Raw genomic sequence first — 26,068 nt, forward strand, 5'->3', positions numbered from 1 at the left:
AGTACATAACAGTAACCTACAGCACACCAGAAAAATAGATTCGGACTACCTTTTAGGCTCAGGTGCAGTGACACGGCTTTAACAAGAAGAAAAGTCAGTCATTCACCATCTTTCTCTTCTTCCTGCGCTCTAAAACCACCAAAGTCCTCTTCTCCAATGTCGGATACAAACAGGCTCAGGATGGCTTCGTCATCCACTCTCCGCTTCTCTCCTTCGTTATCACTTTCAAAACCAAAGAAATCCTCGTTGTCAGTGTCAGAGTCGAACACCCTCAGAAGGGCCGTGGCGGTGTCCTCCTCTCCATCATGCAGCAGTCCAGCCCTTCAAAATCCGTTGGTGATCGTGGATGTTTTCGCACTTTTCCACGCTGTCAGAATCCACCGGTGGAGTTGGGCATAACTTGCTTTTCGCAAGTTTATCGCCGCTCGTCATCCACGCCTCCCGCTGAATGCGTAGCGCTACTTTGAAGTTTGTTTTTCGCGCTACTTCGTACGGCACTACGTTGCCTGGCGGACGGACATGTGACTAACATACCACTCTTGAACCCCGATCCTTCCGCCAGGCAACGTAGTGCCGTACAACAGCGGAACACACAAAACAAATCGTCTTACGATATCACAAAAATCATGGAAAATCGATAGAAAAGCCGCACCTGACTAAAAGCCGCAGGGTTCAAAGCTTGTGCAAAAAGTAGCGGCTTATAGCCCGACAATTACGGTAATCAGTAACTAATTACTGATTACTTCGCTAAAAAAGTAATCCCGTTACTTTACTGATTACTTATTTTCAAAAGTAATTAATTACCTAGTTACTTAGTTACTTTTTAAAAACATGATTTACAACCTGAATAGGTGATAAAGCGATAGATCTTTCAGCCCAATTCTACTTTTTCTACATAATCCATCATACAAAATGTAATCAAATGGAAAAGTCTCTTTTTAAAACTTGTTTTATTAGTTTTCATCTTTTAACTTCATGCATCAAGCAAAAATGTAATTATATGCAACATTCGCTGACTGGAAGAAATTTGTTTAACATTTAAACCTATTTTCTGCACATTCCAGCACATAAAATAAAATATTTTTTTGTGTTTACACTCAGTCTTTCAAATAAATGCAAGTGAAACACAGCAGAAAATAAATAAAATCAAAGACTCAGCGGTCCTGTTGCTCTATTTTCACCTGTATAGCAGGTGGAGGTTTGCCCTGGTGCAGGTGAGCCGCAGCGCTCAGTAGAAGAATCCACGAGTTTGTCTGTGAATTTCACATTCCAGTGGCAGCGCACTCGGTGCTTGCTTGGAAGTTAAGGGTTTTTTTCACTGTAAAAAGAAGTTTTCTTCCCACGCAATGAACAGCGGACACTAATGTTTTTGTCACTTTTTACAGAATCAAACTCAAAGTAAGGTCAGTATTTCCACGCTTTAAACGCTGCACGCTCATACTCTCTCCCGCACCCTACATGTGATCCATCCATTTATCTGCACACAGCTGTTGCCACGAACGTCGCACTTGCTTACGTCATTGTTATGAGACACTCTGGCAAAAAAATCACGGTTTTAGTAACACAGTAACGCAGCGTGCTTACGGGAAAGTAACAGTAATCTAATTAACTTTTTTGCAATAGTAATCCCTTACTTTACTCGTTACTTGAAAAAAGTAATTGGATTACAGTAACGCATCACTTGTAACGCGTTACTGTAATATCTGGTGTCCACACAGCAATCTATAGAGTTTACATGGAATCTTCTGAAAAAGAGAAATTATCCAGTGAGTGGGAATTCTCTGAAGGAAAATGTCTTGTTGATGCCATAGGTCAGTGGACAATGGTCTTTGGTATCACGCCTTCCAATAAGCATTGAGCTATTAGGAACGCAAGTATACAGAACAGCATCTCACACAACACATTAAACTTAGGCTACATCAGCAGAAGACCACACCTGGTCCTAAAAAAAAAAGGAAAAAAAAACAAACCTGGTCCTAAGAATAGGTATTTGAGGCTATAATTCACAGTGACTCATCAAATTGGACAATAGAAGTTTGGATAAACATTGTCTGGTTTGACAAGTCTCATGTTCAGCTGTGACGCTCAGATGGTAGCTTAAGAATTTGGTGCAAACAACAAGAAGGTGTGGATCCATCCTGCCTTGTTCAGGCTGCTGCTGGTGTTGTACAGGGTGGGCCATTTATAGGGATACATGGGAATGGTTGGTGATATTAAAGTCCTGTTTGTGGCACATTAGTATACGTGAGGGGGCAAACTCCTCAAGATGGGTGGTGACCATGGTGGCCATTTAGAAGTCGGCCATCTTGGATACAACTTTTGTTTTTTCAATAGGAAGAGGGCCATGTGACACATCAAACTTATTGGTAATGTCACAAGAAAAACAATGGTGTGCTTGGTTTCAATGTAACTTTATTGTTTCATGAGTTATTTACAAGTTTCTCTTTGTTCACAGCCATTGACATGTCGAAGAGGTTAACACGTGAGGAGCGGATCGAAACTGTGTTGATATCTGGTGAACGCAGTAACCGGGTCATTGCAGCAGATTTCAATGCAAGACACCCTACGAGACCACCCATCTCCCATGCTACAGTTAGCAAACTGCTCGCTAAGTTTCGTGAAACTGGTTCAGTGTTGGATTTGCCAAAATGTGGACGCAAGAAAACTGTCACTAATGAAGAAACATCAGTGGCTGTCCTAGCTTCATTCAGCAAGAGCCCACAGCGTAGCACTCGCCGCATGTCACTGGAGACTGGCATTAGTCGAACATCCCTTCGGCGGATATTAGCTACTTACAAATGGCACCCTTACAAACTCCAGCTACTGCAGCATCTCAACGAGGATGACCCAGATCGGCGCACAGAATTTGCAGAATGGGCAAAACAAAAATTGGAACAGGACCCTCAGTTCACGCAGAAGATTTTGTTCAGTGATGAGGCAAACTTTTATGTGAATGGTGAAGTTAACAAACAAAACCACCGCTATTGGTCTGACACTAACCCACATTGGATGGATCCCTCCAAGACTGTTGGAACAACAAAAGTGATAGTTTGGTGTGGTATATGGGGTACAACGATAGTGGGTCCATTCTTCATCAATGGAAACCTCAAGGCCACTGGATATTTGAAATTGCTACATGATGATGTGTTTCCCTCTTTATGCACTGAAGCTGACACGTTCCCTGAGTTTTTCCAGCAAGATGGTGCACCACCACATTATGGGTGCCAGGACCGAGCATTCCAAGATGAACAGTTTCCTGGAAAGTGGATTGGTCGTCGTGGGCCAGTTGAATGGCCCCCAAAGTCTCCCGATCTGACCCCCTTAGACTTTTATCTTTGGGGTCATCTGAAGGCAATTGTCTATGGTGTGAAGATACGAGATGTGCAGCACCTGAAACTACGGATACTGGATGCCTGTGCTGGCATTTCTCCTGCGGTGTTGCTATCAGTGTGTGAAGAGTGGAAGAAGAGGGTTGCATTGACAATCCAACACAATGGGCAGCACATTGAACACATTTTATAAGTGGTCAGAAACTTGTAAATAACTCATGAAAGAATAAAGTTACATTGAAACCAAGCACACCATTGTTTTTCTTGTGACATTACCAATAAGTTTGATGTGTCACATGGCCCTCTTCCTATTGAAAAAACAAAAGTTGTAACCAAGATGGCCGACTTCTAAATGGCCACCATGGTCACCACCCATCTTGAGGAGTTTGCCCCCTCACATATACTAATGTGCCACAAACAGGACTTTAATATCACCAACCATTCCCATGTTATTACGGTGTATCCATATAAATGGCCCACCCTCTACTATCGAGGTATTTTATGGCACATTCGGGGCTTTTTAGCACAAACCTAAATGCCACAGCCTACCTATTATTGCCATCTTTGAATGGTTGCTTCCAGCTGCATAATGTTGCAAAGCTCAAATCATCTCAGTGTGTTTTCTTGAACACATACGAAAGTGAGTTCATTGCACTAAAAAAACCCTCCAATAGAGAGCGTCTTCATGATGTGGTGGAATGAGTTCTCAGCAAAATCTCAGAGGAATCCAACTTCAGTGTATGCCAGGCACACACAAGGCAGTTCTGAAAACAAAAGGGGGCCAAAAGAGCGAGTGTCTATCCCACCAGTGTGAGAAAACTCCTTGCCTATATGACCTACAAAAAAGCGGATAGTTTGAATCAGTCAATTACAAACAAAAAACAATGCACAGATTACATTTGGAAGGTTAAATTTAAAATATTCTCCTGAAATAGTTATATTCGTATTTTCAGCACTTAAGTCAGTGGTTTATAAATAAAGTTGGCTTAAATTTTAAATAAATTAATAAATAAATACGTAATACTACTACTAATAATAACAAAAAAAAAATCATAATAAAAAAATAATAATAATATTGATGATAATGAACGCTGTCTTCGATTACTACTGTTAAAGTTGATGGCCAATAGCCTGCGAGCAAAGGCGGGGCTAATAGAGTCATAGACACGTGTACTAGGAAGTAGGAAATAAATACAGAGCACTCGGAGTGCTGCTGGAAAGAAGTGAGTAAACCTGAAAGACTTATAAAGAAATTAGCGATACAATAGATTTAGGATAAAATTGAACTGTGCCGAATTCATTACTTTCGCTTCACAATACCAGAAACAGCGTGTTTTGGAAATATGACACTGATATTTTTAAAAACAAAGCGAATATTTTAAGAGAGCCGGCTTGCTTTCATTTACCTCTGTTTTCTGTAATCTGCACTTTGTGCTCCTCACGTGTATTGGTATTTAAAACTCGATTCGCCAGAAGGTCTCCACGAAGACCGGTTATATCGCAGAACAGAGCAAAGGAAAAGGAAAAGACGAGAAAATGAAAAAATAGTTAACAGCTGTTGACAAGAGTCAGCTGTCATTTAAAGCTGATTGTATACGCACACGAAAGGAATACGTTTAACTTTACGCTCCAAAATGAATCCACCCGTACGAGGCGAATATTTTTCCTATGTGCTCCTCTCTTGTTCATTGTAACACTACCAGGGTTTTACTGCTGCAGTCTCACATAGTCTGACAGTATTGTTGGCACACCTGCCAGTTACAGAGACCTGGGCACAAATGTTTAGGAGCTCTAGCCGACATGTTTTCATGATCAGGCTTTTTTCTTTCATCCTTTCTTCAATAGTTAGATATGACAAAAAGCAACGTGTATAACACAGAGAATAGTTTTTATAGACAGCATCATACCTTTCTGGGGAAAATTTTTAAAGTAGCCATCCCAATCATTCTTTTCATTAACTCATGGGTGTCAAAAATAAGGTCCAGGGGCCAGAATCAGCCCACCAAAGACTCCAATCTACCCACTGGATGGGTTTGGAAAATATAATGGAGGGCATATGTGTTTGACTTTTAGCTGTACAGCTTTTTCTAATGATAAAGACCTCCTCCATGACCATTCACACTACACCAACGTAAACAACTAATAGGTAAACAATTGAATAACAGAAAGTTCCTGTTTTTTCACGATCTACTATAGAAATTTACGATTTCTGTAGTGGGTTCACCTTAAAAAGGAGCAAAGCAAAATAAAACAAAACACAAAAAGACATTCAATTACAAAAAAATAAAGTTTTATAATCACAGGACAGTCTGTGCAGTGAAGTAAGAACTTTTTATCTAATTCAAATATTCATTAAAAGTTCAAAGTCAAAGTAAACTTTATTGTCATCTCTGCTATATACAGTACAGTATATAGAGAGACGAGATGACGAGGCTCCAGGTCCATTCAATGCAAAAAAACCCCAACAATAAATATAGGAAGAGTAAGAAGTAAATATACACTTTAAGACTGAGGTAAGGGGAGTAAATATACACTTTAAGCTAAAAAGGATCAATAACAATCTAACTTTACAATTTGAAATTGAGATTTAAAATGACCTTGAAGACCTTAAAGTGACCTCAATTTAAGCTCAAAGCAACATTTTTTTTATTGTTGAAATGACATATAATATTAAAATATCTCAGGTATTAAACGTTTGATTAGATGTGTGCTTAAACCTATTTGCAAGAGTTTAAATTGTGTGGTCCACTTACATCTAAAGTGGGCTATATGTGGCCCACGATGTAAAACGTGTCTTATATAAAATGGAAAATGAAGAACAATTTAAAAAAATTAAGCTTTTTTTAAAAGGATAATGTGTATTTTATAATTTAATTGTGTGTCCTTTCACATACACATGCACACACGGCTCCACCTGTGTACACCCGAATTATCTTGCTTGTCATTTTGCTGAATGTTGTCTTAACAACTTTAAAGTGAACTGCAGTGTCTTCATCTTGAATTGCTTGAACAAAAAAAGAAGAAGAAAAAAGAACAAAATAGGCAGTTTCCATAAAGGTTGCATATGCCTGTTTTTTTTACCCTCTGTTGTTTGATATTTCCCCTTCTACTTGTTTCATTCATTTTGGAAGTAGTGCAAATACAGCAGTTAGCTGTAGACTAATTTCTTTAGCAGTGGAGGTGAGAAAGGAGCAGGTAACAAAAAGGAGGACTGCATTTTACACTTTATATTATTTTGTTATGATAAATATATATATACATGTCTTGATGATCTGAAAGTTTAAGAGATCTCTTTTTCATCTGTGCCTTGGATGGGTCCCCAAATGTGGTGGGCCCTGACTGCACATTGGATAATGTGGTTTAAATTGTATTGGAAGGTAGAGACAGAGCAAAGTGCCTTGAGAAGATAAAACTAAATTGAATTGAATAAGTTGAATTGACCACAAGGGGCTGAACTTTTCAGGCAGATATTGGGCTTACCAAAAGTTAACAGGCTTATTATCAGACAGAGCTTATAGGCACTCATATTTAAATAAAAGTTTTACTAACAACTACTACTAACTGATTTCACTGGAATTTAAAAAGTGAATATTGTATATTAACATGAAAATCATTTGGTGTGTTGATGATTGAAACCCTAGGACGGCAGTGATAATAATCATAGTGCAGCAATAGAAAAAAGAAATCCAGGATGTTAAAATGCAAAGCAAACAGGATTTGAAACATCTTTTTGTTCCACTGTGTGCTGAAAAAACAAGGTGTGAGGCGTGAGTCAGTCACACGAGGGCTGTGCATTAGCATGTGTGTTGACTTAAGAGGAGTCTTGTTGCCTTGTAGGATTACCTGAAAGCAGCCTTTTTTGTTTTACTCTAGTTTTCAAAGTCTTTCTGCAGTCTTTCTGTCGCCTATCTTTTTGAATATAATGTCGATGTGCCACGGGCTAACTTTTAGTGTGGCCGTGTTGTTTGTTTAGGTCTGTCACTATGCTAGAAGGCTACAGCCCTGTGACCCAGGCCCTGCTGGGGACTCTGTTCACATGGGGTCTGACTGCTGCCGGAGCTGCTCTGGTGTTCGTCTTCTCCAGCCGACAGGTAATGAGTGTCACTCTGAGCTCCAGGAATCGCTCTTCTAAAGAAATACTAGCAAATTATTTGGTGAGCTAGAGTTTTCCACTCATGAACTTAGTGTGACCTGGTCAATTTACAGTTGCCTACATTTGGTGACAAATTTTAGAATTTATAATTTTTATATATTTTTTTTAATCTGAAAGAACGGTGCTATCTCAAATGAATCTACTACTTTTCTCTTATTTTGAAAGTTTGGTTGCTGCAAGCCAGCTAGACAGGGCCCTTCCATGTCTCATGTTTTCTCTGTTTGCTGGCAGCTCCTACAAAAACAAAGAGTTCCTACCAGGGCCACTTGAGACTGGCTCTACAAGTGGGTAAATCACCATAGACTCCCATGTTGAAATGTCCAACTAAACAGCATTCAAAAGCAACACAACTAAAAAGCAACATTAAAAAACCCCCAAACACTACAAAAGCTAAAAAAAGCAGAAGTGTTTCTGGGGATACAATAATGTGACAGAACAGACATTTTTGTTCCTATTTTCATTGTATTTCATTTAATGTCCTTGTGTTTTATGTGATTCTGCAGCATTTTTCTATTTGCGGATATTTTCAGTCTGTTTGATCTCTCAGGGCCACCGTAACAATCTGCGTTTTTGAATACAGCTAGTTTTTAGGTTCCTTCTGTTTTTCTTTCTTGCTTCTGTTCTACATAACAGATCAAGTCGAGTGAATTCATTAGAATTCAAATTTAAAATGATAAACTAGCTGGTAGAAATAACCTTAAAAGTGACTTTTTATTTTTATACTTTCAGTACATTTCAAAGCCTGCACTTCAAATTTTTCTTTAACAAAAGGTTCTATACTTCTGTAGTTCTTAAGTTATGGACATGTGAAGTTTTGCTACTAGTCAGGCTTAACGTTTGCAGTGTTTCTGATAGGCAGCAATCACCTCAGCTAAATATGAGTCACTGCTGTCTCATCTATGCTTGTGCTGTTGGTGTCTTTTATAACATTTTCACTTAATTATCTTATTCAGTGTTGATTAGCGCTAATCAGCAGATATGTGTGTCTGTGGTTGGCATCCATGCTGGATTTTAACTCAGCACGCCACTCTCTCATCCACGTGTAGTAATTTATGGTGGAAAATTCAATAATGTTAAGAGTTTAAAATGAATGCATTGCAGCCAGGTCAATTTTTAATTTATTAGCGGCAGATATTCGCTGTTTGCTGAGCTATCAGTGCCAGCATTTATAGTGGTCGTCAAATGAAATAAAAAAAATTAAGACTAGATGGAGGAAGCAGTCTTAACCCATTAAATGAGTATCGATGTTGAATAGTTTGTCCATCAGAGAGAGGAAAAGCCACTCTGCTACTTCCCTGTTGACAGCACACATATTTGGAATCGCACAATTTCAAAAAACCAGCTGATCTAAGTAAAGTCAGGCAGAGCACAAGTGAGTAAATAAATAACCACAGGTAACACATTTTAGGAGAATCTGTTTATGTTTTGTATGTCAAAAAAAAAAAAATGTTGGTGGATATATTCCAAGATCACATTTTTAAATCACCAAATATCTGCATGTGTATTGGTCTTAAAAACCCGATATCAGTCTTTTCTAACACACAGTCTCATACATGTGTGTTCTGCTTGGATATCAGCTGCATTCAATTACAGCACAGCTGGACTTTTTGTGACAAAATTATTTGTAGGTGTGGAATGGATACACACAGTTGAATAATTTATTTATGTGTTGGTGTGTTCACCATCACCCGACAGCTCACCACATATAGAATTTAAGTCTATGTGGACACACAGTGAGAAAATCCAGAACACTTTAGCAGCTAGTGATGTCAATATTTGTTTCTGCAACCTTTAAGTGATATGATAAACCGTAAATTTATTCAGCTAAATCGCAGAGAAATGAATCAGAAAGCATGAAAACACTGTGCAAAACCTGCACACTGTTTGATGTATTTTTACCATTTCTGACTCCGGTAACACATGCCCATTTTGCCGAGTTAAGTCGATGGTGAGGAATGCACTGAACTGCTGGCTCTTCCACTGTCAGGGTTACTACGATATCGATTTCCCTGCCTCACTCACAATCTCTCTTCTTGTCTGCCCTTTTCAGAAGCGCATCTTGGATGGAAGTTTAGGCTTTGCAGCTGGGGTGAGTAAGGTTTCATTTGAGCTGAACCACATACTCACACATACATTGCTATGAGGTGATTGGCTTTTAAACGTTCCACTGCAGCAAGGCAAGTTTCCTCCTCATAGAGAGAAACTCTGACACATCCAGCTGCCATGTCGTTTCATTAAAAATCTGAGAGAAGTGTTCCCCTGCAAGTATCACCCTACAACTGAAAATGCATCCCCTTAACAGCACTGTCACTCATTCAATTACGATGTTTAAATCCCTGCAGTACGAGCAGTTTATAGATATAGATCACATATATCAGCTGGCCTTGTTGGGATGAGTGGATCGATACTATCATTAGCAGTGTTGGTGTTGGTATCAGATTTATAATAGCATGATGAGATTGATACTTTGGTTTCAGTTTCTTCTCTTTACATTTAGTACTGAGAAAATAGACGTCACTCCTTGTATTGAGGTTTCTCACGTAATGTCATGCACACTTTGTCTAAAGCTGTCTGCCATATTGGACGTCATCTAACCAGTGGTTGCTAGGTAAATGACTGGTTGGCAGTGGTTCCTGGAGGCGGCACTCAGTCAAAGCTCTCACTCATCACATGAAATTCGAATCCCGGTGACCTCAACCTCAAGGTCAAAAGTCAGGTTTTCTGAAAATCTTGTGAATGCGATAACTTTAGAACAAGGTGATGTAGGATTTTGATACCAGAGGTGTATCTACTTGGAGGCTGACAGTTTCATTATGGCTCAGATAGCAGCTGGCCTCCGTTTGTAGACGCATTTGTTACTTCCATTCAAACTACAGCTAAATTCCTCCACCTAAAGCATTCACAAGACAATTTTTGCCAACTTGTTTGGAAATACGCATTTTCCCGCAACAGATGGTTGCTGGGGGTGGGCGGGGGGTGTCACTGACCAGTCTGTAGGCCTGTATTACTGGAGCCTTAGAAATCATCTTCTCAGCGCCTGCCATCAACCTCCAGCAACCACTCTCAACCTGTTGGGGAAAAACACATTTTTCCCTGACGACTGCTGGTTGGCAGGTGGTCATAGATTGGCCTCTGGGCCTGTGTGGCTTGGCCCTTATTCACTTGGTCTTATATTGTCACCATGATTGTTATACATCTGAAAATGGTTGAGAAGTTGATGTCACATGGCTGGTGGTCACATGTTGGCATACTTTGCTCCTCCTCCTCCCGTGCTTCACGTGAAGCAGCCGCACTGAGCAGACACATGTAGGCTGCAGTGAGGAGAGAGTGATGGCAGAGAGAAAGAGGAACGTCATGTGGAGATATTTTACAGCTCTAAATGAAAACACTGCAAACTGAGATGTGTGGAGAAAGGCTATTTGCTACTGTGGCCGCACACCAGTTTACACAAACACATGAAAAACTGTGGAAAAAAGACTGCTCCAATCAGCAAATGACAAACAAAGTAAAAGGAAAATCCCTCAGACACATCCAGACCCCAGCACAGAGACAGAGGGGACAGGTACAGTCCTTTTAGAGAGGCAAAGAATATCCTCTTACAGTGATAAAGCAATGTTTCTGTAACTTTTCACCATTAGTTAATGTTCATTTTCATATTATTATTGAGAACTATAACCTACAGACAACCTATATATCCAAACAACCCCAATTCCAAAAAGTTGGGATGCTGTGTGAAATATATATATATATAAAGAATGTAATGATTTAAGCATCTTGTAAAGACATATTTTATTCACAATAGATCATAAAAACACATAAAATATTTAATCTAAAGACGTGTAATAACTCCATGGCAGCCCCGGTTTCACGCTTTTCAGCATCTTTATGATCACGGTTGCCGTTTTACAATCGGCTGCAGCTTTTCAGCTCGCAGTAACACACACTAACAACAACATCAGGACATAGTTCAGTCTACTTAAGCGGGTGAGGCGTGATAGCTCATGTCAACCAGGTGCGTCTGCCTCCCTGGCAGCCACACCACAGACCACGCCCTGCCACATACCCCCATCGCCCGACTGAGGCCGGGGAGCCATTTGGCTGAGCCTACTCCCCTCTGCACTGCCACAATGTACTTTTTAAATAAAAATATTAGCTCCTTTTGAATTTGATGCCATCACCACATCTTAAAAAAATTGGATAGTCCCATTTTTGCTAATGTGTAGCTTCCCCACTTCTTTTAACTACACTCCCTAAATGTCTGGGAACTGTGGAGACGAGTTTATGGTATTTATGGTATTGTTTATGCCATAAACTGTTATTTTTAGACCAGTGATTTTCAGTCAGTTATGTAATGTCATATTAGTATGCTTTATTTAGTAACTATATTGTTCAACTGCAACTTCTGTCTAATCACTTATGTTTTGATTAGTAACTGGCTACAGTGAATAATTTTATACATTTATTTTGCAATTTAATTAAATGGCTCTATTACGCGCACCTAGTCATATTACACAGTTGTTATATATTGATGAGTGGAACTTTAAATAAATTAGAACCTCACTGTTTGTTTCCACAAATTCCTTCTTGCACAAAAAGTAATGATTATACGCTGTTACTAATGGTGTCTGTGTAGACACACCACCCATTCTTTGAAAATCACTGCAGCTCCAGCTTGTTCTTTTTAACGCTGTGCACCGATGAACTTTTTAATTAAGTGCTCCAGCTTGAAAGTGTGAGGTAAAGTGCAGGATCAGATGGATGTAAGCCAAAAGAGCTGTAGTACTGGCTGCAAAAGATCTTTTATTCTTTTTTAAAATCTAACAAAACCAAAGTTAACCAAAACTAGTAACAACGTTTCTATTTTTCTTTGATTTACATGAATGCTGTGTTTCATCTCATAGTGTTTGGTCTCTTCTTTTCTTTTAAATATCTTTGTTTGAATTGTAGTCCGTCTGCTCCTCCTCTGCAAAAGTTACCTCATTACTCCACATTAAAAATTAAAAGCACATATACCATTTCAGTAGACAAGGAGCCTTCTTTTTTTTTTTTTAGGCTTTTATTGTGAAACACGCAGGAAGATGTCATGGAAAACACAAACTGTATATAAGATTTACATTCGAATTCAGATTCATCTGCCATGACAACTGGTTACTATTTGGTGTCCTTTATTTTGCCACTATAGAGAGAGAGAGCAGCCATCCTACATGTAAAGAGTGGAAAAAAGGGAAGCGTTAATTTTCAGGGAGAGCAGTGAGATGTGAGGAATATGTAGTGGACAAACAGGCATGAGACAGATGGATGTGAGGCTGGGAGACAGATGACTTTATGATCTATTCATAAAGTCATTCTAACATTTGATCTTGTGCGCAGTAATAGTTGACTAATGCATGCAAACTAGCCACTGCGGTTACGTAACGAACAACAACTCATCTGTCATCAGTGTGGTCTGATACTATTTCACCCCAAACAAGGTGAAATGATAAATTTGAGTCAAGCATTGCAAATAGCCGACACATACTTGTGGAATCTCTGTTTCTTTCTCTTTTTGAATAAGACTGGGACCTTAATTGCAATCCCTCCAACTGGTTCAGAGCTTGTTGTTAATTACGAGCTCAGATGAGTGAGCTGATAAGATGAATGCCAAATGATGAGAGATTGTCCACGCTTCTTTGAGAAAGATAGATCCAATCTCGGCCCCCACCTCCTTTATCTTCATTTTGGTCTTAACAGCTTTTCAATTACTTCGCGGGCTTAGCTGTTGCTCTTATACATTCTAATGAAATGGCTCATAAGGAGAAAAGAGCCGAGGGCTGCTTCAAACATTTGCTGAACTTCTTTGCAATTATGGGAACTGAAATCTTTTTAAAATATGTTTTTCACAGCGTAACTTTTGGCTTATTGGTGAGATAGTGTTACAATCTATCCAGTCCTCTTATTTTTCTTTGCATAATTCACATTTTTTAATAATATAGTTTTGATAAGAAACACAATTTTATTCTGGATGTGCCACACTTAGCTTAGATTTGAGGCACTGTAGCTATCTGTTTGGTTCAAATGAATACATTAGACTTTGCAGTCAACAACTTACAGAAGAAATATAAAAGTTTTTATCCCTGTTTGTATTATAAGATGAACGGATGGAGCAAGAAAGTATTTTTTTTCCACATCTTCGGATTTTGCCACGTGTGAGGTTTAGAGCTGCATTTGGCTTTTATCAGAACAAATTAAACTCTTCAGCCATTTAGAAAAGCAAAATGAGTGGAGATGGAAGGCAGGATGGGACTCTTCTCTTATGATTTTCAAAGAAGACAAGGCTTGGATTGCTTTTTGGCTGTGCGGAGAGGGAAGTAAGGTCAATCCATTTTAAAGTAGGGAAGCATACAGTGGGAGGGAATGTTACACAGCATTAAGTGATGGCAGTTCAGTGGAAATGAATTGTTATCTGTCTTTAAAAGTTTTCACTGACCTTTTATCAACTTAAATGGCTTGTTCAAGCTTCTACTTTGGTATTAAACATGCTACCATGGATGCTAGTAAGGCTGACTCTTGCTAGATGCTACAGTCTTCTTGAGTTCATGTTGTGTCTTTAGCACCCTGACGGTTTCCCTCTCTGTCTTGTTTCAATGTCAGTTCCTTTGCCCTCCTGTGTTTTCTTTTCTCTGTAGTATTTTCTTTTCTTGTCTCGGTGTTTAGCATTTGTCTTTTGGTTACTTCCTGTTTTACTTTGAAATGTACATTTCTCTCTTGTGTTAGTCTTACTTTCCTTGATTATGTTCATCCATCAAACCTCGAGACATTCGTTGATATGCTCCAATGATCCAGTGTTTATCCCAGCAAACATTTTGATGCTGAACACTGTTGTCTTTTCTTGACATCTGTTGGTGAGATGATGCTGGAGTTTCAGCCGTATTTGCTGGGATGCACTTGTGCCCCTTTAGATTTAGTATTTTTTTTACACTTGTCATTTTTGCCAGGAACCCATAAATGCTCCAATTGTATTATTGCGACCTGCAGTTGGGTTATCTCTATACTGCAGTGTGACTATATTGAAAATACTGTGGGAAAAACTAAACTCATCCTTTTATTTCACATTAGCTGCTGTTGTATTGGGTTCTGGCAAAACAGTGCATCTAACTAGAAGAAGTGTTTTTGCAGAGCCTTTTTTCCACTGCAGGAGACACAAACATTATTAACGGTGCAGTGTAGCACTTCGCGTTTTTGTAAAATGTAACCCCATTTTCTATTAACTGAAATGAATATTGGCCTGGAACTGAAAATTGATTCTGATTTGAGCCTCGTGATTCAAAAAGCTTTGCGTCTCTTTACAAAAAAAAAAAAAATCGATTTAAAAGCTAAGCACATTTTTCTTGTCATCTTTCAAAAAGCACGCAGGAAAAATATAATTTTGTTACTGCTGTCAGATGTTAAAATCCCTCTTTTGTAATGAATTACTGAAACAGTTTGACATCCAGATGAATGTGCTGACGTTAAGCTCAGAACATTTTAATTTGCAGTGAAAGTTTTATACCCAAAAACTCAGTTCTTTCTGTCCTTTGCTGAAGAGGCCCTAATAAAACAAATGCTATGGCAGTTACACATCTTGAGGTGACTCGTGAACCCTCCATAAGCTGAGAGAGTGGAATGTATATAATTAATTGTAAATTGCTAATACTGATGCTGAATGACATGGTTAAGAATTGATGAGATGAAAGCAGCTAGTCATCACCACTGCAGTTACTCCACTCTCTAATAACACATAATCTTTGTGATATTTTTTCTTCCAATATCACAACACAAAAACACAGTGTACTCATTTTTAAATAGAAAATACATTGCCCTGCAGAAAAGCCATGTTGAGTTGTGTGCGTCTGTCTGTGTGTGAGGCTCAGTGGGTGTTTGAAGAGCATGTGTCATGCTTTTTGTGTCTCATGATTCAGATGCCACCCTGTTTCCATGCCTAACATCTGCTGTCCTAACATGCACGCACACACACTTTGTGACAGTAGACTATCACGTCATGCTGTCTCAAAACAGCATCTTTCAGCTCTCATTGTTGGTGTAAAATCATGCAACCCTTTCCACTCAACGTCCGCCCCACAAACACATACAAATATACGTGCACAAACCCAAATCGAGTACTGTGCAAAATGCAACTTACAGCATTATGCTTTTGTTTATAAGTACATCGCTAAAACCCTACATTTGTTTGAAACATATAAACTATAATGTGGGGGGGAGGCAATCTTGTTTTGATGTTAAAGCCAGCAACCCATCTATCTCTCCATTTTCTGCCACTTATCAAGGTCTGGGTCATGGGGAGAGCAGTCTTATGCAGATACTCCCAGGCCTCCCTTTCCCGAGCCACTTCCTCGAGCTCTTCCAGGGCGGCACTGAGGCATTCCCAAGCCAGCTGAGAGGCATAATCTCTCCAGCGTGTCATGGGTCGGCCCTGGGCCCTCCTGCTTGTAGGACATGTCTGAACCAACTTACTGAGCGGGTGCCCTGGAGGCATCCCGATCAGATGCCCAAACCATTTGAACCGGCTTTTCAATGTGGGGCAGTCGTGGCGCTGTTCTTAGCCCCTGCTGAACTGAGTATGTCACCCTCGCTGTAAGTTGTAGGCCAGACACCTTATGGAGGAATGTTATTTCTGTTGCTTGTATCCACAGTCATTCTTTTGGTCACTACACCGAGCTTCTGGCTGGGAGCAAAGATTGATCTGTAAATCGACAGCTTCACGTCAAGGCTCAGCACGCTCTTTACCGCGACAGACTGGTACAGCATCTAGATCACTACTGACACAGCACCAGTTTGTTTAGGCATATGCCTCTCACCTTTGGATTCCTGCAATCTCCTGGATTGGGATTGGATATTGCCACTATCTTGTTTTTCAAAATTGGGACCAAGGAAAAGACCTGAACTTTGTCTTTGTGACTATAGTTTATTAAAAAGGCAAGATGTTTAGGAGCCAAGCTATGGAACATCTTGATTGCACCTGATTGTACCTTTAATCATTAGTTATTTTTAATCTCTGGCCCTTTGCTACACTGTATCTTTTGTCCTGTTTCCCTCCCTTCATCCCCAACCATTTGGGACCGATGGCTGTCCCTCCCCGAGCCTTGTTCTGCCGGAGGTTTCATCCTGTTAAAAAGTTTCCCTTTCAGAGTTTTTCCTTCCCACAATTGCTTGCTCATAGGGGGTCATGTTGGGGTTGGGGTTTTTTCTTTGTTATTGTAGGGTCTTTACCTATACCAGTATAAAGTGCCTCGAGGCGACTGCTGTTGTGATTTATTGCTATATAAATAACATTGAATTAAATTGCTGTCTGTTGGAGTTGCGCATACTGCCCTCCAGATGAAGACTCTTTGTGGGAAAACCTTGCTTATTTCAGCGAGACACTATCAAACCTCATTCTGAAACAACTGTAACATGGTAAATTGTTTAAGTTGAAACTGGCTGGTTTGTTAAGACATATCAGAAAAAAATGAACAAAATATACAGTTCCCCGTTGAACAGCTGAAGCAGGAATTTGAACTAAGTACCCCATTCGATGTTAACTGGTCTTTGCTTTTACCAAATGCTCACACAGTCTTGGTAAAAGAAGAGATGATGCAACACAGTGGTAAACCAATACCTTGTCCTGACCTCTCTGAAAAGTGTTCACAATGGGTGATGGCTGAATGGCATAACATTCACAGTAGTTATTTGAAATGTTTTCTTTGTATTATTTTCAATTAAAAATAGACTTTAAATGGTTGTTGCAAATCATTGCATCACATTTATGAGTGTTTAACACAACTGTCTTACGTTTTGGGAAGCTGGGTGGTACAAACTTTTTTCTTTTAACAAGTCCCTCTTATTTTGGTTATGGCATATGCAAAATGTTAGAAAATGCAGATACATTACATTAATGGCCTGCAATTTACACTGAGTCATCAGTTTCTCTAAGTTAATAACCGGAACAATTTAAATAATCATTTTCCTATTCAATGCCTCGCTGATATAACAGAACAGTAGGCCAGTCTAATTAGTTCATCATGGTCGAGTTTGTTCATATATTATTAATATTCATTGGATGGTGTGTAAAAAGGTCACAGCAACTATTCCAGTGGAACAAATTGCTGCCAGTGAACAAAATCTGAGTGGTATTACATTTCCCTCAAAAAGTAAAAGCTAGTGTCAACTCATCGTACACTGGATAAACAACAATTGTGTAAGACAGGATTCTTTAGGTGTTTAATGTCCCAGTGACTGGAAGATAAAAGCAGTGCACTGCCTTTTATAGACCTACAGAATGAAACAGCCCAGAAATATACCCACGGAAAAGTAATCTCCATTTTTAGGAAAAACAAGAGAAATGAGTTCCATTACTCGTGGTTCCTGTTTATTAAGTGTTTCAGAAAGTAAAATGGGCTTAAACAGGTCCCAAATGCCTTTGAAGATTGTCAAGCTGTTTCCCCTTGAATTTAGCCCAGCATTACTCTTCTTCACAAAAGCCCTGAAAAAGAGAATTTGTAATGACACCGAGTATACAGCAATTAAAACAGCAGAGTGTCATATAGCTTGTCAGTTGAGTATGGTATTTGATATTATTATTTTTCATGTTGTAGCTATAAGGCCTGTTTGCACATGAGGCACAGGATTTTTCCAGATTTTTACAACATATCAACAGCAGTTTTAAAGAGTTGTGATACAAACAAATATACATCAGGATAAAATGAATGTATCCAGTGTAAAACAGACAGTTATGTCCGTACTTTCTCTATGTGGAAAGTGGGGTGCACCAGTGGGACTTGCACTTAATTGATATATTATATTAGGTGAGGTCCATGGGATGTGTACATGTACATGATCACACTGGAGAAAAAAAGATTATGACCGTATGCAAAAATGCTGTGACCTTGTTACATTTGATGTGGTTGCTTCAAAGATGTAGACCAGTCTCTGACCACTTGCAGTGAGTTATTGTCTTTGGTGCATGAAAATGACAGTATGATGGAAGCAGTCTATCAACTAAATATTAAATATCAAAACTGGCAATTATATGCCATCTCTGTGATAATACAGTAATTAATTGTGATAAATTGGTGAAAATCACAAATCCATTGCCGTCAACATACAAAGAAATTAACATTAGCTACTTATAGACTTAGCCTAGTCAGTATCACATAGATTTGAAAATGAAATTCTTCAGCAAATAGCAACAGTCACTGCAGGTGTGCAATTTAACTGGAAAGTGACACAAGCACTCAGCAACCCTGTTTTTATCTAAAAATATAAGCAGAATACAACCAGTTAGCAAAACAGTAGAGTCCCCTGTTGCAAAGAGATGTGTCACAGACAAGTTGTGCTCATTTGTGCAGACTGACTCTTTCTGTGCTTGTAAGTTAGCAGATCTTTGCTACTCTCTAAATGCAGTCAGTGCACATCAGGCCAAGATGCTTCGGACACAGGTGCAGGCTCTAGTTTCAAGCCCCCTGTTCAGTTTTATTGAAGCATCAAAGATGTTGCACCATATTCAAGAAGGAACAAAGGTGTGCAGCTCATTCTGATCCTTTGAGACTGAATGCTCAATAATTTTGTCAAAAAAAGAAAAGAAAAGCATGTTTTCATGACATTTGTTAAATTTTATGGCTGAATTGGTGAATGGAGCTACTCAGTTGTCATGTAGATTGTTTAGCTGGCAACTTAAGTGTGGGATTTCTTATCATATAACATTAATCTGCTACATAAATGACAATATAACAGTCAGAGTAAGTCAACTGCGAAACCAGGAACATCAGAAGATGTAGCTCAGAATTCCTAAGACACACTGATGTAGCTTTATCCTTTGTTTATGACCAGTTGATTTGCTGATAATTTGTTGGATCCACTTGGTTAATAAAATTCATTTTATATGAAAACTCGGCTGAGAACATCCAGTCTTTTTTGAGAGAGTTTGTAATAAGTTTTGAATATAACTCATTTAATAGATAATGCACATTTCCAACATGCATCACCTTACTTTCTGTGCATTATAGTACTTTATATTCATTTTTTGTCATGCATTGTCATATCAGTGTAACTATATTGTATATCAGCTGAAAAAGATCTTTGTTGGTTACTTTGACAGTTTGCACAGTTACTTGTGACTTCCAATGAAAACATTGGTGACTTTAGTCTGTCTGAGGAATTTGAATGTGGTACCTCATCCAAAGAAACTTTCTCCCTCTTCCTGCTGTCAGCAGTCACAGTCAGACTCCACCTGACTGCCCACACATTTGGATGACGCTGAGATATTTATTGATGTAATTCATGTGTGAAACACAGTTTGTTTTTTTGTTATCTACAAAGCCTCCTGATGGAGAGGGATTTGTTGCTAAAGAACATTTATGTAATTACACCAAGTGGGGTTTCTTTGCGTGTTATGATACCCAGAAACCCCACAGTGCTTCTGAAAAGTCCTGGAGTGAAATTGTGTGTTTGCTGCGTGGAGGTTGAAAATGAGCTTGAAGTCACTTTAGGAGAGGTTTGGGCATTTGTCCATATGAGGATTAGTTGTGTTGCCATGCCGCCGCCAGATTTATGTTGTGTGTAATGTGAATTAGCACTGACATGCTGAGAGGTAGACGGCACCTCCCAGGATGCTCAACAAGCGTGGCATGTGGTTTTTGTGTTGTCTGTTACGTAGACGTGGACACACACGGGTGACAGATTTAGGAAGTACATTTTTAAATGTTTGAATGTGTTGCTGATAGCAAACATGATATATAGATAGAGAATAGATCTGATAACCGATAACTGATTTCTAAATTTAGTGAAGGACTGAAGCACCTTAAAAGTTCTTACCTAACTATGAAGGTTCTGGTATTTCCTCTGGGTGCATGTATAGAAACTAAAAAGATTATACTCTTTCAGGATGTCCTTCCAGCTTTTTACTGCAAGAGACTCTCTCTCTCTGTCACTGCATCAAAATAATTAAATTCCCCAATGTTGGTCCCTCACATGGAGTGACTATACGGCTGTTATTTAAATGAGGCGTTAAAGTAATGAAAAAGAAGAAATATGAGAAGGCGAGAAGGGGGTTGTTGAAGTGGGTTTCAAGACCGATGTAAGATCAGGCTTACAAGGTTACTGAGTGCAAATCTGCTGTTTTAACATCCTTCAGGGCAGTGTGGTCATGGGGTCAGTAGGATTAGTTATGTGGCTAGAGACTGGTCTAGGGTTGCATCATGATATTTATAAATCCCTACGGGTTGATTTTCAGTAATGTCAAAAACATGTGGCGCTGTTAACCTGACAGAGAAAAGCTTTACGTATGGAGCTCGACAGTGACCGCCCACTTTTTTAATGGCTCCGATTCTGGAAGTGAATTTCCTATTTATTTCCACTGACATTTCAGAAAATCTTTGTATAAACAGTTTGAAGCCTTGAACCAAGCCCACTAGCTATGAGGTGAGTCATGACTATAAAAAGATTTGATTTGGAATTAAAAAATAAATAAGGGAAAGTGGAAAAAAAGACAAGACTTTGTACTTACTTTTAATAGTAAAGGAACTACTTGGGCCTGGCTGATAAAAGCAATGAAGATAATTTTTGTGTAGGATGAACAGGCGGTAGCAGCACACGTGATAATGTCAGCAGACACAGGCCAGGGCTCTTTTGAAAAGAAGGGCCAAAGAAATTTGGTTGAGGCAGAGCCACACATACACATCATCGTTATAGATTCAAAAAGTTTTAAGTGAACTCTCATAAAACTATGTAGGGTGTAGAGCAGGGCCATGTTAACAATCGATTTTTTGGCATATATACATCAAGGTCAACATAGTTAAGTATCGGTAAAAAATTGATAAAAAGAATTCCAACTTAAATTCTATGGTTCTTACAAGTGTCGAGTGTGTTGTCAAAATATTGAAAGTACTGTATAAACATGTAAAATATGTCACAATGACCTTTGACCTGTCCTTCAAATTTAATAGATTAGAATCATTTAAAAGCATAACAATTTGAAAATATGTAAAATGCTCATGAGTAAGTATAAATTGTTTTGAAAAACAAAACAAGTTTGTGATCAAAACTTTTTTCACTTGGTATTTACTAACGATTTAAATGAATGTCGAAATTACTGTTACACATGTACAATAGCTGCATAAATAAAAATAAAAAGTAACAAAATCCTGCACTTTACACTAGTTTTTACTGCACTGCAAACTACAAAAGCACATTTGGGGAAAAAACCCCAAAGAAAACATAATGAATATATAGAAAATACAGTACTATTCCCTTAAAAGCAAATACCGTCCAGAGATGTTTTATATCTAATTCATTTATTGGAGCTTACTGACAAATTTAGTGGTTTATTATAAATACCTTTGCTATTTATTTAAAATACAGTTGTATTATGCTATAATAATAATGTAATATGAATGTCTCACAGAAAAATAATTATATTTGAGCCAAAATTCACCTTGTATCTTCACTTAAGAGTAAAAAAATGACCTTTAAGCTTGAGAGACATAGTGATTTGATATATATCTGATACAAATTTATGTTGATATTGACTGATGAAAAGAATCCCATTAAGATTTTTCAGTATTTAATGCCCTAACTCTGTGCACATGCAACAGTGAACAACTTCCATACATACTTGAGGTTTCTGCAAGAGCACGTTCTATCATTTCAGAACGTTGTGTTACGTTGCGATACTTTGGATGGGTATATTAGCATTATGGATCATGTTCAGAATTTCTATGGAGAATATGAATTGTGTTTTTACTGCTGTTGAGCTCCCAGTGACAGAACATGTCGTCCAATATGGCAACAGGTTCAGAAATTATGACACAGATGAATTTACCAAAGTGAACAAAACGTGTGAGCTATTATAATAATAATAATGGATTGGATTTATATAGCGCTTTTCAAGGCACCCAAAGCGCTTTACAATGCCACTATTCATTCACTCTCGCATTCACACACTGGTGGAGACAGCTACAGTTGTAGCCACAGCTGCCCTGGGGCAGACTGACAGAAGCGAGGCTGCCATATCGCGCCATCGGCCCCTCTGGCCAACACCAGTAGGCGGTAGGGTAAGGTGTCTTGCCCAAGGACACAACGACCAGGACAGAGAGCCCGGGGATCGAACCAGCGACCTTCCGGTTACAGATACGCTTCCCAACCCCCTGAGCCACGGTCGCCCCCACTATTCAGTACAAGAAAGTGAAAAAGAATACAATAAACAAACAATATTGTTCAGGGTAAAATGCAAACCTGCTGCTTCCAGCTTGGCAGAAAAAAAAATTGGCAAAGTTACAGGTTTCCAAACTGTTTTAGTTACAGACAAACAGTGCAGCACAGTTGGCCAGGAGAAGAAATGAAGTAAAACATTATTTTTAGACATATTTTTTTGCAGCTTATTTCCAAGTCATTTAAACGGGAACAAAATGTTAGATTCATTTTCAAAATCAGGAGAAATTCAGCTCATGTTTTTGGACAAAATAAAGATTTCTGTAAATTTATGAGCCATTTAAAAAAAGATGAATTCATGATGATTGTTACGTCCCTCTGCAGCCCCTAATCTCCTCAATGTTTTCAGCTGGTGCTAATTGGCCACACCTAGTCAGGTGTGGATAAAAGCATACCTGAGGCAAGCTTCCAGGGAGCTCACTTGTCTTTGCCTTGGTGCCACCAGCCATTTTAGCCAACCTGGTATTCCATTCTAAGATAATACCTCTTCTCACCTATACTCTGGTATTCGTCTCCTTTTAATGTTGCGGCTTTTGAGCCGGGTCGTAACATAAGTGGGGGCTCGTCCGGGATTGTTTGGACATTTTTGTGGAGACTGAATATCTGTTTTTTGTATCGCTTTTAAGTAGGTGAGTGAAGGTGTTCACTGTGATTGAGCAGCGTCCCTTTAGTAAGTGTGTTTCAGCTGGGTGGCTGTGCTGCCCTTCCATCGAAGCACTTGTTTGTTGTTTTGCTTTCTTGTTTTAGTATATTGTGTTTGGTGGTTATCCTGGGTGGGGGTACGCTTCAGAGTTTGGTAGGAGACTATATCTCTGGTCTGCTGCCTGCTCTCGAGTTTGCGTTTAAAGTTGCCTTGAGCCCGGTACACCACTGAAGACTAGATAGGTCAAGTTTTGTTTTTAGCGTTTTAGGCTGGGAGTTGCACATAGTAAATCAGTGGCACCAAACTTGGCAAGAGGTTTGAGACCATTCATTAATTATAGTCTTGTGGCTGAGGCAGGTAGGCTGTTTTTAAGTTGGCATGGCATGTACACCGTGTGTGCATCTAATATGTCAGTGTTGATGGATACTAATGACATCCTCATGAGGTGAGTGTTTTGTGCTGTGACCTTTAGTGTTGTGGGGAATATGGCTACATTTGTTGGATCACTTGTGAGTGTTGTTGGCCGGGGGATGGCAATAACACTGTGGGGTGCTGAGCCACCCTTGATGTGATCATTGTGTGGCCATAGCTCTCCATTTTGTGATTGGTCACTAGTATGCTTGCTTACTGAACCTTGTGGATTAAAGTAACTTGTTGTGGTATAGGGCCACTTGTATGTGACCATTTGTGTGGTGGAGACAACAGATCACTTGGTTGTGATTATTTGTTGCTACTTTTGGTTTTGGGTTGTAGCAGGTCAGGTAATCATTTTGGGTTTGTGACTGTTGTGCTGCTTTGTGTTGGTCACATGCTACTTTTTATGTGTTCAGTGTGGCAACTTCAAATCCTCATGCAGGGGCATCCATGTTTAAAATGCCAACTAAAGAATTGTGAGTATTTAGTTTTGTGTTAGAGCTGGTAATAAAGTGCTCAAGTTTGTGCTTTGGCTCAAGCTTATTTTTGAGGGATCAAGGCTTCAGACAGGCTTTTAATTTGTTTAGGGGTCCTAGAGGAACCCTTTTGAGGGAGGAGGTGTTACGTCCCTCTGCAGCCCCAATGTTTTCAACTGGTGCTAATTGGCCACACCTAGTCAGGTGTGGATAAAAGCATACCTGAGGCAAGCTTCCAGGGAGCTCACTTGTCTTTGCCTTGGTGCCACCAGCCATTTTAGCCAACCTGGTATTCCATTCTAAGATAATACCTCTTATCACCTATACTCTGGTATTCGTCTCCTTTTTTATGTTGCGGCTTTTGAGCCGGGTCGTAACAATGATATCTTTTTGGATATATGGCGCCCTTTAATGGATTACTTACCTGATGATCTGAGGGAAATTATACTGAGAGGGGCAGCCCCACTCCGATGGCAGGTTGGGTTTGTCAGGAGAAATGTGTAAATGCCCAGTAGACCCAATTATTTACTATCTATCATACTGTATTAGTTTTATATGTCTCAGACTGCTTTTTGTGTTGTTTTTTTGTTTTGGGTTTTTTGTTTGTTTGTTTGGTTTTTGTTTTTGTTGTTTTTTGTGTATCAAAAAATCCAAATAAAGAGATTTAAAAAAAAAAAGAAGATTAATTCTGTGTTAGACTACCCTTTAAATGTGTGGCATCTGGTATCATAACATGGCACACAGACATCTACTTGTGAAGGTTAATGTCTACAGCGGACATCAATGCTCTGGTTCAGTGGTTATAATCCAGTTTGTATAGATACAGTCGACATGGAAACATGTTTTCATTTTTTGAGATGAAAATACTGCATTTTACTCCCACTTTCCACTTTGCTAAAATAATGTAGTCAAACCAGTATAGTGCTTTCCTCAACCTTTTTAACTCTGTTATCTTTCTAGAGTTTCATATTTATTCTTTATTTATGCTACTTACTACAATGTAGCTTGCTATCGCCAGTGTGTGAATGTGTGTGTGAATGGGTGGATGACTGAATGTAGTGTAAAGCGCTTTGGGGTCCTATGGACTAGAAAAGCGCTATACAAATGCAGGCCATTTACCATTTACTTTAGGTATATTTGAGGATATTTACTAAACAAGATATTTGCACCTTGCTTTGCCACTGTGCAGTAGTGTCTGCAGGCTGATGGGGAATAAATGACTTGAATCCATTGTAAAATGATTTTCTATAAATCTATCAAAACTCTAAAAGGGTCGGCAAACTTCCCAAACACACTCTGTACATTCTACATTTACTGATACGTTCTGAAATGGTTTCTTCAAGCGTTCTCACGGATGGGGATAAGTGGCAGGCTTTTCAAATACAGCGTGAATGGCACTTTCTGATTTCTCCCCCGACTCTCAATAGGAACTTGTAATGTTTGATCTTACCTCAAAAGCCAGATTGCTGCCAGGTTTTGTTGAACAGTGGGAAACTTTGGTATGTTTCTCAGATTGTTTAATGTGTTTGTTTCTTCAGTTTCTGTACTTTTTGTTTGTTTGTTTTTTTTAAACAAGAAATTTACATTGAAAGGAACACTTTGTTTGGACTGGTGTAATCAGTTCCCAAGATCAAGGCCACATGTTATGGAATATTATACAGTAGATGGCCCTGTAATGTCTGAATATCCAGCACATTGCATATAAAGCTGTGTAAGGATGGTGTTGTCTGTCACATGAAATTCTAACAACAGCCACATTAAAGTTTGAAGCTGTATATGTGATTTGTTTGTGTTTATCATCTCTCCCCCAGACTGCACTTGGTATTTCCAA

At 39.0% G+C, this 26,068-nt stretch overlaps 1 protein-coding gene across 2 annotated transcripts in view; it reads left to right on the forward strand.

Moving 5' to 3' along the window:
* The first annotated feature begins 4,499 nt into the window (after positions 1-4,499).
* The window catches only part of slc39a11 (solute carrier family 39, member 11), a 184,013-nt gene continuing 162,444 nt past the window's right edge, over positions 4,500-26,068 (forward strand). For both annotated transcript variants that reach the window (XM_080873647.1, XM_080873648.1), the window contains exons 1-3: positions 4,500-4,552; positions 7,303-7,420; positions 9,533-9,571. In XM_080873647.1, the coding sequence (XP_080729773.1) occupies positions 7,313-7,420; positions 9,533-9,571 (147 nt within the window). In that variant the 5' untranslated portion in view covers positions 4,500-4,552; positions 7,303-7,312. The remainder of the gene's footprint in view (positions 4,553-7,302; positions 7,421-9,532; positions 9,572-26,068) is intronic.

The sequence above is a fragment of the Rhamphochromis sp. 'chilingali' genome, assembly GCF_963969265.1.
Source record: "Rhamphochromis sp. 'chilingali' genome assembly, chromosome: 22".
Classification (NCBI taxonomy): domain Eukaryota; kingdom Metazoa; phylum Chordata; class Actinopteri; order Cichliformes; family Cichlidae; genus Rhamphochromis; species Rhamphochromis sp. 'chilingali'.